Source organism: Garra rufa, chromosome 8, assembly GCF_049309525.1.
Source record: "Garra rufa chromosome 8, GarRuf1.0, whole genome shotgun sequence".
Taxonomy (NCBI): Eukaryota; Metazoa; Chordata; class Actinopteri; order Cypriniformes; family Cyprinidae; genus Garra; species Garra rufa.
This window is the reverse complement of record NC_133368.1, coordinates 13,070,504-13,088,961: the sequence shown is the minus strand read 5'-3', so window position 1 is coordinate 13,088,961 and position 18,458 is coordinate 13,070,504. Positions and strand designations below refer to the sequence as shown.

General features: G+C 35.2%; 1 protein-coding gene across 1 annotated transcript; it reads left to right on the top strand.

The window, feature by feature from the left end:
- Nucleotides 1-3,816: 3,816 nt before the first annotated feature.
- On the top strand, nucleotides 3,817-16,899 carry serhl (serine hydrolase like). The gene is made up of 10 exons (XM_073845016.1): nucleotides 3,817-3,956; nucleotides 4,058-4,171; nucleotides 4,464-4,505; nucleotides 5,559-5,578; nucleotides 5,947-6,021; nucleotides 6,134-6,243; nucleotides 8,400-8,479; nucleotides 8,569-8,603; nucleotides 10,608-10,684; nucleotides 16,896-16,899. The coding sequence occupies exons 1-10, from the start codon at nucleotides 3,827-3,829 to the stop codon at nucleotides 16,897-16,899; spliced, it is 687 nt and encodes a 228-aa protein (XP_073701117.1). The 5' UTR covers nucleotides 3,817-3,826.
- Nucleotides 16,900-18,458: the final 1,559 nt, after the last annotated feature.

Below are 18,458 nucleotides of genomic sequence, written 5' to 3'. Positions count from 1 at the left end.
TTCAAGACATTTTACTGTATAGTTTTGGAGAAAAACAATAACAAAATCACCCTAAACAACAAAATGAGTCCTATAGCACTTGCACTGTATCCCATTTTCCAACACTCATAAAAAATGTTCCTCTATAGGTTAGCTCATTCTTTCAATTGATCTGTATTCAGAGTGACCCTGACTATCACTGTAATTATTTTCAAGACATTTTACTGTACAGTTTTGGAGATAATTTGAAACAAAATCACCCTAAACTACAAAATAAGTCCTATAGCACTTGCACTGTATCCCATTTTCCAACACTCATAAAAAATATTCCTTTATAGGTTAGCTCATTCTTTCAATTGATCTGTATTCAGAGTGACCCTGACTATCACTGTAATTATTTTCAAGACATTTTACTGTACAGTTTTGGAGATAATTTGAAACAAAATCACCCTAAACTACAAAATAAGTCCTATAGCACTTGCACTGTATCCCATTTTCCAACACTCATAAAAAATATTCCTTTATAGGTTAGCTCATTCTTTCAATTGATCTGTATTCAGAGTGACCCTGACTATCACTGTAATTATTTTCAAGACATTTTACTGTATAGTTTTGGAGAAAAACAATAACAAAATCACCCTAAACAACAAAATGCATCCTGTTATTTGCACTGTATCCCATTTTCCAACACTCATAAAAAATATTCCCCTATAGGTTAGCTCATTCTTTCACTCCATCTGTACTCAGAGTGACCCTGACTATCACTGTAGTTATTTTCAAGACATTTTACTGTATAGTTTTGGAGAAAAACAATAACAAAATCACCCTAAACAACAAAATGCATCCTGTTATTTGCACTGTATCCCATTTTCCAACACTCATAAAAAATGTTCCTCTATAGGTTAGCTCATTCTTTCACTCCATCTGTATTCAGGGTGACTCTGACTATCAGTGTAGTTATTTTCAAGACATATTACTGTATAGTTTTGGAGAAAAACAATAACAAAATCACCCTAAACAACAAAATGCATCCTGTTATTTGCACTGTTTCCCATTTTCCAACACTCATAAAAAATGTTCCTCTATAGGTTAGCTCATTCTTTCAATTGGTCTGTATTCAGAGTGACCCTGACTATCACTGTAGTTATTTTCAAGACATTTTACTGTATAGTTTTTGAGGAAATTTGAAACAAAATCACCCTAAACTACAAAATGAGTCCCATAGCACTTGCACTGTATCCCATTTTCCAACACTCATGAAAAGTGTTCCTTTATTAGCTCATTCTTTCGATTTGTATTTGTAGAGAGTGACCCTTACTATAATTGTATTCAGTACTGATTACACAATTAAAGGCACACTCACCACAAAAGGTGCATTCTAACTGTATTTATTAATAAAAAAGCAAATTTTTTTTTTTTTTTGGTAGAAAAAAAAAATTACATTTGGATTTGACACTGTACTAATATTTACACAATTAACTTTTTTTAATAAAACACACACACACACACACACACACAAATAGGAATAAATGCAAGTTTCAAATACAGCAGTGTTGTTTCAATGAAATATTCAAATAACTTACAATTAAATTAACATAAAATAATAATAATAATAATAATAATAATAAAGCTTTCTTTTTATTGCACTCTCTTGGTGTTCCATCTAATGTAGCATTTCTTAAAATCTGTTTATACAATTCTGAATACAGATGGAGTGAAAGAATAAGCTCACCTATAGAGGAAAAATTTGGACAAGTGTTGGACATTGGTATACAGTGCAAGTGCTATAAGACTTATTTTGTTGTTTAGGGTGATTTTGTTATTGTTTTTCTGCAAAACTTTACAGTAAAATGTCTTGAAAATTTTGTTGTTTAGGGTGATTTTGTTATTGTTTTTCTCCAAAACTATACAGTAATATGTCTTGAAAATAACTACACTGATAGTCAGAGTCACCCTGAATACAGATGGAGTGAAAGAATGAGCTAACCTATAAAGGAATATTTTTTATGATTGTTGGAAATTGGGATACAGTGCAAGTGCTATAGGACTCATTTTGTAGTTTAGGGTGATTTTGATTCTAATTTTCTCCAAAACTATACAGTAAAATGTCTTGAAAATAACTACAGTGATAGTCAGGGTCACTCCGAATACAGATCAATTGAAAGAATGAGCTAACCTATAAAGGAATATTTTTTATGAGTGTTGGAAAATGGGATACAGTACAAGTGCTATAGGACTCATTTTGTAGTTTAGGGTGATTTTGTTTCTAATTTTCTCCAAAACTATACAGTAAAATGTCTTGAAAATAACTACACTGATAGTCAGGGTCACTCTGAATACAGATCAATTGAAAGAATGAGCTAACCTATAAAGGAATATTTTTTGAGTATTTAAATATATGGAAATAATCCAAGTGCTAGGACACATGTTGTTTTGTATGAGCTAACCTATATAAGGAAATTATACAAGTGCAAGTATGTTTGGGATGATTTTGCTTTTAATTTTCACTGAAACTGTACAGTAAAATGACTTGAAATTAAAACATTGATAGCCAGGATCAAAGTAAAAGTATTTACAAACATTATATATTTGTACACACACACACACACACACACACACACACACACACACACACACACACACACACACACACACACACACACACACACACACACACAAACATTAAAATAAAAAAAAATAAAAAAACATTTATATTAACATTAATAAATTATTTTTAATAATGTACAAATACAAACGTTTATACATAAAAGGATTTATACACGTTTATACAGTTTTCTTCTTCTATATAGTCAGTGAGAGAGAGAGAGCCCACACACACACACACACACACACACAAACATCAAAATAAAAAAACGGAATAAAACACATTAATAGTATTATTTTTTTTACATTAATAAATAATTAAGAATAATTAATATACAATGCAAACGTTTATGGACTAATGTAAAGTATTTATAAACATACGAATATAAAGTATATAGGAAACGCCGGTTTGACAGCTTCTTCACATGCATTTTGCCTGCTCTCAGTACCCGTACCGTAAGTGCACGATTACACGCGCAATAAAAAAAAAAAGTGCGGCTGGTTTGACCGTGTATTTTTGAAGCGCGGCTGGCTTGACCGCAGTCTTTGTCTATAGCCATTACCGGGGAAACCTCGTTTCTCGTGCTTAAAGCACCTCCTACTGGGAAGTAATGAGTTTGCATTTTTAATAAATCAGTCTAATTTACGCAGCCAACATATTTCGCTTGTTATTAAAAAAATAATCTACTCTAGAAGGATTTAGCTGTTGTTATTGATTCTATTTGGATGTCTACCGGAAGTTAAGTTTGGGCCACAAAAGCGCTCATGCGCAGTAACGTTTGTTTATGTTGTTGCCGTTGAAACCGTCTATAAATATTAGGGCTGGGACACGATTAATCGCGATTAATCGCATCCAAAATAAAAGTTTATGTTAACATACTAAATGTGTTTTTACTGTGTATATTTATTATGTATATATAAATACACACACATACATGTATAGCCTTTAAAAAATACTTATATGTGTGGATAGTTATATTTGTATTTAATTTAGATTATATATAGAATTATAAATATTTTATTTATTTTAATTTAATTTTTATTTTCAGTTTTCTTTGATATACATGTTTGTGTGTGTATTTATATATACATAATAAATATACACAGTAAACACACATTTAGTATGTTAACATAAACTTTTATTTTGGATGCGATTAATCGCGATTAATCGTGTCCCAGCCCTAATAAATATGTTATGAATGTTCTGACGCTTTTGTACTTAAACAAAGCATCTGAGTTCCGAATGACTGTCCCATGGGGAGAAATGAGAGGTCAAGTTTGGGGTCCTTCTCATGGTCGTCCTGTGCTGTGCTTGCACGGTTGGGCTGACAACAGTGGGACGTTCAATACCCTGATTCCACTGCTTCCTAAAGGTGTAGTGCTTGATTTCAGAGAATTTATTAACATTATGAACATGCACATGTCTACAAACATTGGTTCTCATTTTCTCCGTTTTTTTCCACATCTCTTCCAGACTGGAGATTGGTAGCCATTGATTTTCCAGGACATGGTCTCTCATCTCACAGGCCTGATGGATGCTTTTACACCTTCCCTTTGTATGTGGCAGATGTCCGGCGAGTTGTAGAAGGTTACAAACCACTAATTAATTATCTTGACTACAAACAAATAATCGTTGGAATGATATTAATGTGCTTGATAAGCAGCGATGTTAAAAATCTGGATTCTGACAATTCATTGTACTTGTTTAATACATAAGCAAGTGGAAAAAATCTGCTATTACAGTAAGACAAAATAAACCATTATATATTCAAGATACAATCTATGAAAACAAGACTTTAGAGTTATGCAGTGTTGCTTTTGAAAACCAGGCAAAAATGAATTTAAAACATATACTTGTATCTTTCTCTATTTGTTTGCAGCTCTTGAGTGGAAGCGATTCTCTATCATTGGACATAGTATGGGTGAGTCAGCTCTGTTACTGCTGTCTTCATTCACTAACAGAGGTCAAAGTTCTCTTTTGTGTGTGAAAGGTCAGAGGATCTATGTAAACTCTACATTAACTGATGATAAATCATTATTGTGAAGCTGCATATTGTAGCGCATATTTGTAAAGCCTTTATAATTTGTGACTTTACTTCAATGACTTAAATATGTGTTAGTAGATCAGTATGAGGACATTAGAAGGATGGCATTGTGGATGAATGCCACAAACTTGACTTTGTGTTCCTCTGCTATTTATAGCATCACCACCAAATGTCACCATTATTCACGTCAGATGATGATCCATTTTGAGCACCTGCAGTATTATTTTGCAGGATTTGAGTCTAAATTATTTAGAATGTATTTTAAGATTGAAGATTTTAAGATTCAACACTAGAAAAGCAAGTGTGTGCGTGTGTGTGTGTGTTTTGAATAGAAACAAAGGTGAACAACTCATTAACATTACCTTACATAAATCTATAAACAAAATGATTAAAATTATTGTTAATAATTAAATATAATAAATTATATTAGTCGTAAATAGCATGGGTATATTTGTAGAAATTGCCAACAAAACATTGTATGGGTCAAAATGATAGATTTTTCTTTTATGCCTAAAAATCATTAGGATATTAAGTAAAGATCGTGTTCCATGAATATATTTTGTCAATTTCATACCGTAAATATATCAACAGTTATTTTTTGATTAGTAATATGCATTGCTAAGAACCTAATTTGGACAACTTGAAAGGTTATTTTCTTAATATTTTTGTTTGTTTTACCCTGATTACAGATTTTCAAATAGTTACATATAATTATATAAGGTTATCTATTCAGCTTTCATATAAAATCGTATAAATCTCAATTTCAAATAATTCACCCTTAGGACTATTTCTTTGGTCCAGGGTCACAAATGATAAAAAAACACAATAAATATCACAAATAAGTGAAAACATATTCATGTAAGTAGAAACAGTTTTTGAGCTGGGTTAATTATTTGTCCATTTACCAAAATGTTATGTTTTTTTTAACAGGTGGGAATGTGGCAGGAATAGTAAGTATCCATCATAATTTTTTTCTATTTATATAAATGTTATAGTTGTTTAGTATAGTGTTTCTCAGCTGGTTTTACTTCATGACCATGATTTGACATTTGACTAAAATGATGCAATGTAAACAAAAATGTCTTTAAATTATTTAATATTACGGTGAGCTGTAAAGGTCCACCAGTTTGCAAAATTAATAACTTTATGCTATCTTGGTATGCATGAGTATAAGACTGGCTAGCATTGTTTTTATCTGCTGTCCTTGAATGGACACATTTTTTGTTTTTTGCCACAGCTGAGAACTGATGTTTTAGTAAATATAGTAACTGTGATGTGTAAATGTAGTGTGTGATAACAGTTCCTTCTGGTTTTCTAGTTTAGTGCCTTGTATCCAGAGATGGTTGACAGCGTAGTTCTCTTGGATACTTATGGATTCCTCCCAACAGAAGTGGTACGAATAAATGGAGCATGTTAGAGTTGTCTGTAAATCATAAAGAAGACTTCTTATTCAATGTGCATACCGCAATGATTATAACATGCTGTACGTGTTTGTCATTCCTTAGACTGACATGTTTAAAAACATGAGGAAAGGGATAAATGATCAAATCCAGTATGACAACAGGACGGATGAGAGGAAAGAGAGAGTGTACACATATGAAAAAGCCAAAGAAAGGTGAAGAATGCTTCATTTTTGGTTACAGACCAACATGTATAACACATGAATGTTCCTGATTTCGTTGAGTTTTAGCCACATTCTACACATTCCCACAATTTGTCATATCTTAAAAATGTTTATTTGACCAGTGAAAGAATAACAACAAAAAAATTCAGAAAAAAACATTAGCATTCTAATGAGTGCAATGGTGGCAAAACCCTTTTTGGCAATCACAGAGGTCAGATGTTTCTTATTGTTGGCCACCAGGTTTACACATGTCTCAAGAGGGATTTTGCCCCATTCGCTTTTTGCAGATCCTCACCAAGGCATTAACGTTTTAAGGCTGACATTTGACATCTCAAACCTTCAGCTCCCTCCACAGATATTTCTTTTGGATTAAAGTCTGGAGACTGGCTAGACCACTCCAGGACCTTAATGTGCTTCTTCTTGAGCCACTCTTTTGTTGCCTTGGCCATGTGTTTTGGGTCATTGCCATGCTGGAATACCCATCCACGACCCATTCAATTCCCTGGCTGAGGGAAGGAGGTTCTTACCCAAGATTTGATGGCTCATGGCCACGTCCATCATCCCTTTAATGCGGTGCAGTTGTCCTGTCCCCTTAGCAGAAAAACACCCCCAAAGCATAATGTTTCCACCTCCATGCTTGACGGTTAGGATGGTGTTCTTGGGGTTATAGGCAGCATTCCTCCTCCAAACATGGTGAGTTGAGTTGATGCCAAAGAGCTTGATTTTGGTCACACTTTCAACCAGGTCTCCTCTGAATCATTCAGATGCTCATTGGCAAACTTCAGACTGGCCTGTACATGCTTTCTTGAGCAGGGGGGCCTTGTGGGTGCTGCAGGATTTCAGTCCTTCACGGTGTAGTGTGTAACCAATTGTTTTCTTACTGATTAAAGGAGAAGTCCGGTGTGATATTGACCTAAAGTGTAATGAATCATGATACTGAGTGTAATCTTACCTTCCATAGCTCATCTCGACTTGTCCTGTGCACTCCGAAATCTGGCATTAGTTAGCCGATGCTAACAACAGGTTGTTGATGAGGGTGAATAGGGCATCGGAGTAGCCATGTAAATAAATCACTGTTTTACACCATTTACGAGGCACAAAGTAGCTCCACACTTCATTGGTAGACTTCCAAGGGCCCTGACATTTAAAACGAGACATTGAGAACTTTGAATAAGCACTGGTAGTTTATTTACAAGAAGATTTATACAGACATTACCTTTGGGAAATTTACCGTTCGTCGCCATCTTGAATTTAGTCACGATAAGTCAAGTGACCAGCAGGAAGAAAACTACAACCTGATAAGTTGATAACCTGATAAGTTCCAAGTTCCTTCCTGCTCGTCACTTGACTTATCGTGACTAAATTCAAGATGGTGGCGAACGGTAAATTGTAGCCCATTCCAGCCTTGTGTAGGTCTACAATCTTGTCCCTGACATCCCTTTGGACAGCTCTTTGGTCTTGGCCATGATGGAGAGTTTGGAATCTGATTGATGGATTGATTGATTTCTGGCTCCCAGGTGTCTTTTACACAGGAAACAAACTGAGATTAGGAGCAATCCCTTAAAGAAAAGGACAACCTGTATAAAAGACACCTGGGAGCCAGAAATCTTGCTGATTGATAGGGTATCAAATACTTATTTCACTCATTAAAATGCATATCAATTTATAACTTCTTTGAAATGCATTTTTCTGGATTTTTTTTGTTTATTCTGTCTCTCACTGTTAAAATAAACCTACCATTAAAAATATAGGCTGATCATTTCTTCGTACAAAATCAGCCGGGGATCAAATCATTTTTTCCCTCACTGTACGTCACAACATAGGAGTAAAGGTAATCATAACTTCCATGTCGATTTTGTTTTGTTTTCAAATTATTCCTTTAACAAAATATTTGCCATTTTTAAGTTTCGATTTATCATTTGTCCACCTCACATTACATTTTCAGCAGTCAGTGTCACAAGATTCTTCAGAAACCATAAGAATATGTTGATTTGCAAAATTTCTTGTTGTTATTAATGTTAAAAACTGTTGTGCTGCTTTATATTTTTGAGGAACCCGTGATACTTTTTTTTAGGGTTTTGTGATGAATAAAAATGTCAAAAGAACAACATACTATTATTTTTATTATTATCATTATCTTTTTTCAGGTTGAAGGCTGCAAACCCATCCCTTTCTGATCAATCTGCAGACATTCTGTTAGAGCGAGCGGTCAGAGAAGTTGAGGGAGGTAAGACATACAGCAACTGTATTTTCATTCTTCACACCTAGATTTTCGGAAAAAAAAAAATTCTCTAAATTTCTTCTTATCTCTTAAAGGATTTGTGTTCACCAGAGATTTCAGGATCAACCTGGTGAGCCATTTTAATACATTTATCCATTCTTTTACATTTTAGTTGTTTGTTTACTCCTGATAACAAGATTTCAGGTTTAGTTTGACTCTTGACCCATATTTGTGACCATGGACCACAAACCCAGTCATAATTGTCTGGTAAAAGGGATTTATATAAATAAGCTTTCCATTGATGTATGGTTTGTTAGAATAGGACAATATATGGCCGAGATACAACTACTTTTAACTATTATAGATTTTATAATTATTTAAAATCTAGAATCTGAGAAAATTGCCTTTAAAGTTGTCCAAATGAAAATCTTACCAATGCATATTACTAATCAAAAATTCAAATTTTGATATATTTACGGTAAGAATTTTACAAAATATCTTCATGGAACATGATCTTTACTTAATATCCTAATGATTTTTGGCATTAAATAATTTATCATTTTGACCCAAACAATGTACAGTCGTGGCCAAAAGTTTTGAATGACACAAATATTAGTTTTCACAAAGTTTGCTGCTAAACTGCTTTTAGATCTTTGTTTCAGTTGTTTCTGTGATGTACTGAAATATAATTACAAGCACTTCATACGTTTCAAAGGCTTTTATTGGGTTTTTGTTTGTCCACCCGCCTCTTGAGGATTGACCACAAGTTTTAAGATCTGGGGAGTTTCCAGGCCATGGACCCAAAATGTCAACGTTTTGGTCCCCGAGCCACTTAGTTATCACTTTTGCCTTATGGCACGGTGCTCCATCATGCTGAAAAATGCATTGTTCTTCACCAAACTGTTGTTGGATTGTTGGAAGAAGTTGCTGTTGGAGGGTGTTTTGGTACCATTCTTTATTCATGGCTGTGTTTTTGGGCAAAATTGTGAGTGAGCCCACTCCATTGGATGAGAAGCAACCCCACACATGAATGGTCTCAGGATGCTTTACTGTTGGCATGACACAGGACTGATGGTAGCGCTCACCTTTTCTTCTCCGGACAAGCCTTTTTCCAGATGCCCCAAACAATCGGAAAGAGGCTTCATCGGAGAATATGACTTTGCCCCAGTCCTCAGCAGTCCATTCGCTATACTTTTTGCAGAAGATCAATCTGTCCCTGATGTTTTTTTTTTTTTGGAGAGAAGTGGCTTCTTTGCTGCCTTTCTTGACACCAGGCCATCTTCCAAAAGTCTTGGCCTCACTGTGTGTGCAGATGCGCTCACACCTGCCTGCTGCCATTCCTGAGCAAGCTCTGCACTGGTGGCACTCCGATCCCGCAGCTGAATCCTCTTTAGGAGACCATCCTGGCGCTTGCTGGACTTTCTTGGATGCCCTGAAGCCTTCTTAACAAGAATTGAACCTCTTTCCTTGAAGTTCTTGATGATCCTATAAATTGTTGATTTAGGTGCAATCTTAGTAGCCACAATCTCCTTGCCTGTGAAGCCATTTTTATGCAATGCAATGATGGCTGCACGCGTTTCTTTGCAGGTCACCATGGTTAACAATGGAAGAACAATGATTTCAAGCTTCACCCTCCTTTTAACATGTCGAGTCTGCCATTCTAACCCAATCAGCCTGACATAATGATCTCCAGCCTTGTGCTCGTCAACATTCTCACCTGAGTTAACAAGACGATTGCTGAAATGATCTCAGCAGGTCCTTTAATGACAGCAATGAAATGCAGTGGAAAGTTTCTTTTTTTCCAGAATTAAGTTAATTTTCATGGCAAAGTAGGACTATGCAATTCATCTGATCACTCTTCATAACATTCTGGAGTATATGCAAATTGCTAGTATAAAAACTTAAGCCGCAACTTTTCCAGTTTCCAATATTTATGTAATTCTCAAAACTTTTGGCCATGACTGTATTGTTGGCTATTGCTACAAATATACTTGTGCTACTTAAGATTGGTTTTGTGGTCCAGGGTCACATTTATGTGACAGATTTTCCCAGAACTCATAATATTATATATGTAAGCTTATTTATTACTCATGTTTTCAGCTACACAAATAATATAAAAAAAAATTTGTTTCAGAGAAACATTGTGAATAGTAATATGGATCAGTGCCTCCACATGTTGTCACAAGTTAAAGCCAGAGTGATGCTACTGCTGTGAGTTCAAACACACACACACACACACACACACACACACACACACACACACACACACACACACACACACACACACACACACACACACACACAGAGAGTTTTCATAGTCCTCAAGAGAAACACTATGCAAGTTTAAGCACAATGGTCAAAATTAGAGCTTTACATTTATAAATGAGGAAATAGAAACAACAGATGCACCATTATTAAAATTCTCTCTAGTACTGATAAAAAGAGAAATATTTTTTATGTCATGAGCAGAAACCAATTATTGGCAGATATTCAATTCTCTACTATTATGTCTAAATAATTCCAAACTAAAACATTAAAAAACAAAATCAGTCATTTTAAATGATAAAAGTCAGTTTAGGCATCACAACATTATAATGTACCGTATGAAAAATATTTTACTATTCGAAATATACTGGCCCCAAAAACTATTAAGGTGAGACACTGCAGGCAAAAACTGTTTTTTGTCATGCACCTGTCAAGAGATTTTGGGCTTTTTGGTGTTTGCATAAAATGTTTTTTTTTTTCAGACTGGTGGAAAGAAAACAACCAAAAGACACTGTTACGTGTTTCTTTTATAGCACTTGATCTCTTTGTGTCAATAGATTTCAATTACAATACATATTTTTAAAAGCTTATTTCTCCTTCACTGAGCCATAAATCTATTTATTCCTGTCTATATCCTGAAGCTTTTTACAGAGGGACTTGTTCAAATATAATTTGCTTGATCTTATAGAACATTTTATTCTCCCCAAAATGGTAAAAAATACATTGTTTTCTGTCTGTTCTGTCTGTTTTTCTGAATTAAGGAGTGACAAAATGAGATAACCAAAATCCCCTCTGTAAAAACATTTGATTCTAATATGTCAAAAACAAAACAAAAAAAACAAGAATTTTGAAACTGACTTGATCCAGTACTAGAAATGTATGCAAATGAGTGCATATTTTAATGTAAAATCTAATGTCTCATTCGCATATTTAAACCAAACATTTTAGAAAACTTGTAATACAAAAAATGTTTGTAATTATCAATGTAATCAATCAACTGTGTAAGTAAGGTGATAACTATTAGTTAATTTTTTTTAACCCTTTTCACCTGCAGTGTCTTTGAAATGCAGTGTCTTTGAAATTTGAAATGCCTGAATGTCATTGTATTGGACAAAAGATATAAAGCGAAGTGGCATCTGTGAACATTTAATGCATAAATGTGCTCTTAGTGTGGCTTAAGTACATTTTAAAGGCTTAGTTCACCCAAAAATTTCAATTCATTAATAATTACTCACCCTCATGTCATTCCAAACTCGTAAGAACTTTGTTCATCTTCATCACAAATTAAGACATTTTTGATGAAATCCAAGAGCTTTCTGATCCTGCATAGACAGAAACGCAACTGACATGTTCAAGGCCCAGAAAGGTAGTAAGGATGTTGTTAAAATAGTCAATGTGATATCAGTGGTTCAACCATAATGTACTTTTTGTGTGCAAAAAAATAAATAAATAAATAATGGATTCTTCTTTTCCTTATCAGTCTTTGCCGAACATTCATGAGAGTATCATGACATATGCGTGTCTTTCCTACCACCTTTCTGGGCCTTGAATGTGGTAGTTGCATTGCTGTCTATGCAGGGTTAGAAAACTCAGATTTGATCAAAAATATCTTAATTTGTGTTTTGAAGAACAAAAGTCTTATGGGTTTGGAATGACATGAGGGTGAGTAATTAATGACAGAATTTTCATTTTTGGGTGAACTATCCTTTTAACTACAGTTAAAGAAAAGTTACATACACTATCAGAATGCATTTGTGTCTTGCATTCATGTCTTGTGACATAAGTCGCCACTTTGTTTCAAACTGAATAATGTGTCTTTCTTCAGGGCAAAAGATGGTCTGTATAAAATGTTTACTCTGCCTAATGGATATGGTGACATGATTCGGAAGAGCTGGAATGATCAAAACGTGAGCTGTGCATATATACACAAAAACATAAGTGCAAAATGTCTGTCTGGTATTAAGCAGAAATATCTTTCTCTCTCCTCTGCAGGCCACCATTGTTAATGTAGAAGGGGATCATCATGTTCACCTCAACAAACCTGAGTCTGTGGCCTCCATAATCACTGATTTTCTTCAGTCTCACAGTCTTGACAAAACAGAGAGTGAATCTAACAAAAACCATTCTTCCAAATTATAACACACACATTATGTTTCAAATAATGAAGCATACTGATTCAGAATCAGTTCATACCATTAATCAATTCTTGTAATTTTGTATGCATACAAATTCATGATACTGTAACACTTTAAGCATCTAAAACCTAAAATGTATAATTTTTTTAAATTTACAAAATATGTTTTATTACAAAACCAGCATTTTGCACTATCCGTTTGTCTTCCATTTTTAACAAGACGTTCAGTCGCTGCTGGTGGAAATCTCCCTCACAGCATAGTATTGTGCTTTTCGAGATGTGGACCGTGTTAGAGTCACAAAACACAAAATAAATAGTCAAAGAAAAGTAACAAAGCTATTATTGTTAATAAATATTAACTTAAACATCTGTTTGTTTTTACTTTTGTTGTGATGAAACAAAACTATAGATTAAAAGTGTATAATTTAATGTGGAATAATCTGATTTATTGGGACAAGTAATAGATCTGCCACTATAAATTCCAAATCTACAATGACTTAAAAAGCACTGAGACAGTTAAACATGGTCAATGAATTAATGTTGTTGAATTACACTAGTATTTAAACATATATGGCCAGTAAGAATTTTTGTTTTTGTAATCACAGTTATAAAATAATAATAATCTATTGATCAGCTGTGAATATGCAGATTGCTGTTAATATGTGTCTGCGTGTTTGATTTCCTTCAGGCTTTGCTGAAAGCTGCATATCTTGCGTTTGTCTTGTGCTTAAATGTAGGCCAGTGCTGCTCAGTTTTGCCTGACATTTGAGACTATCAATAGCATGATACTCTGAAGGCCAACAACTGTGTAATAGGAGCTATTGTGATGAGATTGTGAGTGCTTGTGTATATAAATCTGTTTTATGTATATTCAGTTAAGCATTGCTCGCCTCAAGCTAGTAAGAGTCATGCCGCAGCTCCCAAGTTTGCTTGTGTGTGTGTTTGTGCAAGACTATTCTGGGAAGTGTCATTCATAAAGTGTCATTCATCTCCACAAATGGAGATTTAAAGGAATGGTGCATCCAAATATTGTGCTGAACACACAGATTTGGTTTTGTTGACCACACAGATTTGGTTTCTATAAAGGCTTTGCACTTACATAACGGTTTGGTCAGTTATCCAGATGCACGGTTACACTAGTAATACTCTGATGTAAAGAACAGCATGGATTGCATGGTTTATGTACTACTGAATACGCTGTTCTGCAAATTTATGCTGTCTAAACCACAGAAGAAAAAAACATGGAAGCTGATCAATTATATAGAGAAGGACTTAGTAAGCAGGAAAGGGCACAATATTTTGACAAACTAAAGTTAATAGGTGGTAAAGATACATACAAGCAGTATTAATTAAGATATTAGCCTAATATTTCACCTACCTGACTGGAAATGATAAGAACAAACATTGATGTTGTCAAGATTCTTGTCCTGGAAATCCTGGTTCAGTTTGGCCCACCACAAATGCCTTTTGTTCCTCAGACAGTTTTTTGCACTCTTCTCTTTGATTTGTTACAACTTTTGGCAGTCGATAGTACTCCAAATATTTTTCTTCATCCAACCAATTAGTGCAGCCTAAAAAAAGACAATATCCGTCATTTTCAGCAGCAATAATCAGCAAAATATGCTTGTTTCATTCTGTTCAGTGGCATTGTTTACATTCAGTGCCGCCAATATGACCGACGATGCTTTGTCAAAACACTCTATTGACTTCCACAGTATTGCTTTGTTTATATGTTAGACATCGATGGTAATAGAAACTCTTTAGTTACAAATATTCTTCAAAATATCTTCTTCTATGTTGTAAAATGAGATTTGACAGCTATGTTAGCATTTAAACCATTTTTATGATTGATTTTGTTCAAGTCTGAATTTTGCTATAATAACCCTGACAAAAATAACTCATGATATACACTATTTTTGACAGCTTTAACAACGTTTCTGAAAAATAAATATGTTTTTTATTTGCCTTACCGAATGTGGACCCTGTCAGCAATAACCTTCCCGTGTTTTTTTTTAATTTATTTGATTACTGTCTGTTTGTAGCACCAGCGATGCAGTGTTACCAGATATTGCTGTCAAAACTAATAAAAAAACGAAAAATTGAAAATTCGTTAAAATCGTTTGCAAATAAGATAAGATAAAGATATCCTAAACTGCAATGTCCCTCTTTGTTAACTTTCTAATGTATCAGTTAAGTGGAAAAGACAAAGTCACAGCCATAGTAAATAGTAAAAACTACAGTCGTGGCCAAAAGTTTTGAGAATTACATAAATATTGGAAATTGGAAAAGTTGCTGCTTAAGTTTTTATAATAGCAATTTGCATATACTCCAGAATGTTATGAAGAGTGATCAGATGAATTGCATAGTCCTTCTTTGCCAAGAAAATTAACTTAATCCTGAAAAAAACTTTCCACTGCATTGTTAAGAAGGCTCAGGGTGTCCAAGAAAGTCCAGCAAGCGTCAGGATCGTCTCCTAAAGAGGATTCAGCTGCGGGATCGGAGTGCCACCAGTGCAGAGCTTGCTCAGGAATGGCAGCAGGCAGGTGTGAGCGCATCTGCACACACAGTGAGGCCAAGACTTTTGGAAGATGGCCTGGTGTCAAGAAGGGCAGCAAAGAAGCCACTTCTCTCCAAAAAAAAACATCAGAGACAGATTGATCTTCTGCAAAAAGTATAGCGAATGGACTGCTGAGGACTGGGGCAAAGTCATATTCTCCGATGAAGCCTCTTTCCGATTGTTTGGGGCATCTGGAAAAAGGCTTGTCCGGAGAAGAAAAGGTGAGCGCTACCATCAGTCCTGTGTCATGCCAACAGTAAAGCATCCTGAGACCATTCATGTGTGGGGTTGCTTCTCATCCAAGGGAGTGGGCTCACTCACAATTTTGCCCAAAAACACAGCCATGAATAAAGAATGGTACCAAAACACCCTCCAACAGCAACTTCTTCCAACAATCCAACAACAGTTTGGTGAAGAACAATGCATTTTCCAGCACGATGGAGCACTGTGCCATAAGGCAAAAGTGATAACTAAGTGGCTCGGGGACCAAAACATTGAAATTTTGGGTCCATGGCCTGGAAACTCCCCAGATCTTAAAACTTGTGGTCAATCCTCAAGAGGCGGGTGGACAAACCAAAATCCACTAATTCTGACAAACTCCAAGAAGTGATTATGAAAGAATGGGTTGCTATCAGTCAGGATTTGGCCCAGAAGTTGATTGAGAGCATGCCCAGTCGAATTGCAGAGGTCCTGAAAAAGAAGGGCCAACACTGCAAATACTGACTCTTTGCATAAATGTCATGTAATTGTCGATAAAAGCCTTTGAAACGTATGAAGTGCTTGTAATTATATTTCAGTACATCACAGATACAACTGAAACAAAGATCTAAAAGCAGTTGAGCAGCAAACTTTGTGAAAACTAATATTTGTGTAATTTTCAAAACTTTTGGCCACGACTGTACATACTGAGTGACTGATATAATCTTTGTCACAGAAAACATCTTCGCTTTAATTTATTTTTACGATCTGAGGTAAACTATCTATTGTTGATTTCAGTAGGCTATGGCTATTAATGTCACGCAGTATGACATTCAAATTCACATTAGACAGTTTTAACATTGAATAAAGCACATCAGTATTTAGGATTCTAATTGCCATAGTTTAGAATTGTATGTTGCTGTTCCAGCCGCGGCATTGCAGAAATAGAAACCGTCTCTAAAATAGAAATGTGGCATCCCTTAGTAGAAATGGAAAAGATACCTTTGATCGAGTCACATTGGGACACGGTGTTAACATTCTTGCGAACTGTATATGTAGACACTCATATGAGGAGTCTTTAACAACAAATTAGTCATTCAGAGAACAATTTTTTTAACATGAAATATTCACTGAGGTCCGGACCTCCTTGACCTCAGATGGATACAGCCATGTTTTTGTTCTTTTTACAGCTTCAATGTACCAGGTAACCATTCATTGTTTGCAAAAGAGTACATGAACATTGTTAAATTTCTTCTTTTGTGTTCCAGGTAAGAAAGTAAGTCATACAGTTTTAAAATAAGTGTGAGTAAATCCCTGTTGAAAAACCAGCATATGCTGGTTAGGTATGTTTTGGTGCTGAGATGCTGGTTTTAGCTGGTTTATGCTGGTCCTTAGCTGGTTTATGTTGTTCCTTTGCTGGTTTATGTTGGCCCTTGATCAGCTAAGGACCAGCATAAACCAGCAAAGGACCAGCATAAACCAGCTAAGGACCAGCATAAACCAGCTAAGGACCAGCATTAACCAGCTAAGGACCAGCATAAACCAGCAAAGGACCAGCATAAACCAGCAAAGGACCAGCATAAACCAGCAAAGGACCAGCATAAACCAGCTAAGGACCAGCATAAACCAGCTAAGGACCAGCATAAACCAGCTAAGGACCAGCATAAACCAGCTAAGGACCAGCATAAACCAGCTAAGGACCAGCATAAACCAGCTAAGGACCAGCATAAACCAGCAAAGGACCAGCATAAACCAGCAAAGGACCAGCATAAACCAGCAAAGGACCAGCATAAACCAGCAAAGGACCAGCATAAACCAGCAAAGGACCAGCATAAACCAGCAAAGGACCAGCATAAACCAGCTAAGGACCAGCATAAACCACACTCTTAAAAAGGATGTGTTAAAAACAACACAGCCTGTGTTGTTTCTTAACACACCTTTGTGTCTAGTTAAGGACAACACATTTTGTGTTAGTTTGAACTCAACTAGTGTGTTATTCCAGCTAACACAGAAAATGTGTTGATTTTTTCTACACACTATTGTGTTATAAATACACAATTTGTGTCAATTATGTTATTTTTTACCAAATTTTTGTATGCAATAAAGACACTGCAAACTAATGTATAGTTTAAACACAATTTATTAAACCTGCTACTAACAATTACATAAAAACTCAAAAAGGTTAAAAAAAGAGAGGTAAACAATCAATTCAGTCATTTCAACATATAATTGTTCCTTGAGTGAAAAGTTGTTAATGGTTTATAAAGTTTGTACTTGAAAAAAAAAATTGGTATTTGACAACCTCTTAAGCATTAATCGTTTTATTTACATATTTTATCAGCATACAAGTGATGGTGAGGGTCGTGAGATGAAGTCTCTCGTTTGTCTCTGTCATGTCAGTAACTGCCACAAGCACTTCAGGAGTGTCTTCCAGTCAAAGCTGCAAGAGTAAAATAAAGATACTTTTGTTATTTATAGGCTACACATAGCGGATATTGTAAAATAGCGATAGCTAAAAAGGCAAGAAAAGCTTTAGCATTAGAGATTATGTTAGCGTCTTAGGGCAATTTGCACAATACATGTCACAACGAAGCTGTTCATTTTCAAAGAGAAAGACGCGACGAACGAATGTATTTTCTCATTAGCACTACAACGTGTCAATGATGAATTAAAAGCGATTCTGTTCACAATTAATCCGACAAAAGAAACTATAAAGCTTGTTAAAACAAGCTCCCACCGTCGTGTTGTGCCGCAGACGCAGGCGCAGCTCGCATCGGCATTTGTGAGGCAATTTTACCACGTATATATGTGCCAAATGCCCCTCGACCGTC

Coding starts and splice junctions, on each gene's coding strand:
- serhl (XM_073845016.1), top strand. CDS start 3,827: ATGACTGTCCCATGGGGAGAAATGAGAGGTCAAGTTTGGGGTCCTTCT. Junction 3,957..4,057: donor GATTCCACTGCTTCCTAAAG/GTGTAGTGCTTG, acceptor CATCTCTTCCAG/ACTGGAGATTGGTAGCCATT. Junction 6,022..6,133: donor GATTCCTCCCAACAGAAGTG/GTACGAATAAAT, acceptor GTCATTCCTTAG/ACTGACATGTTTAAAAACAT.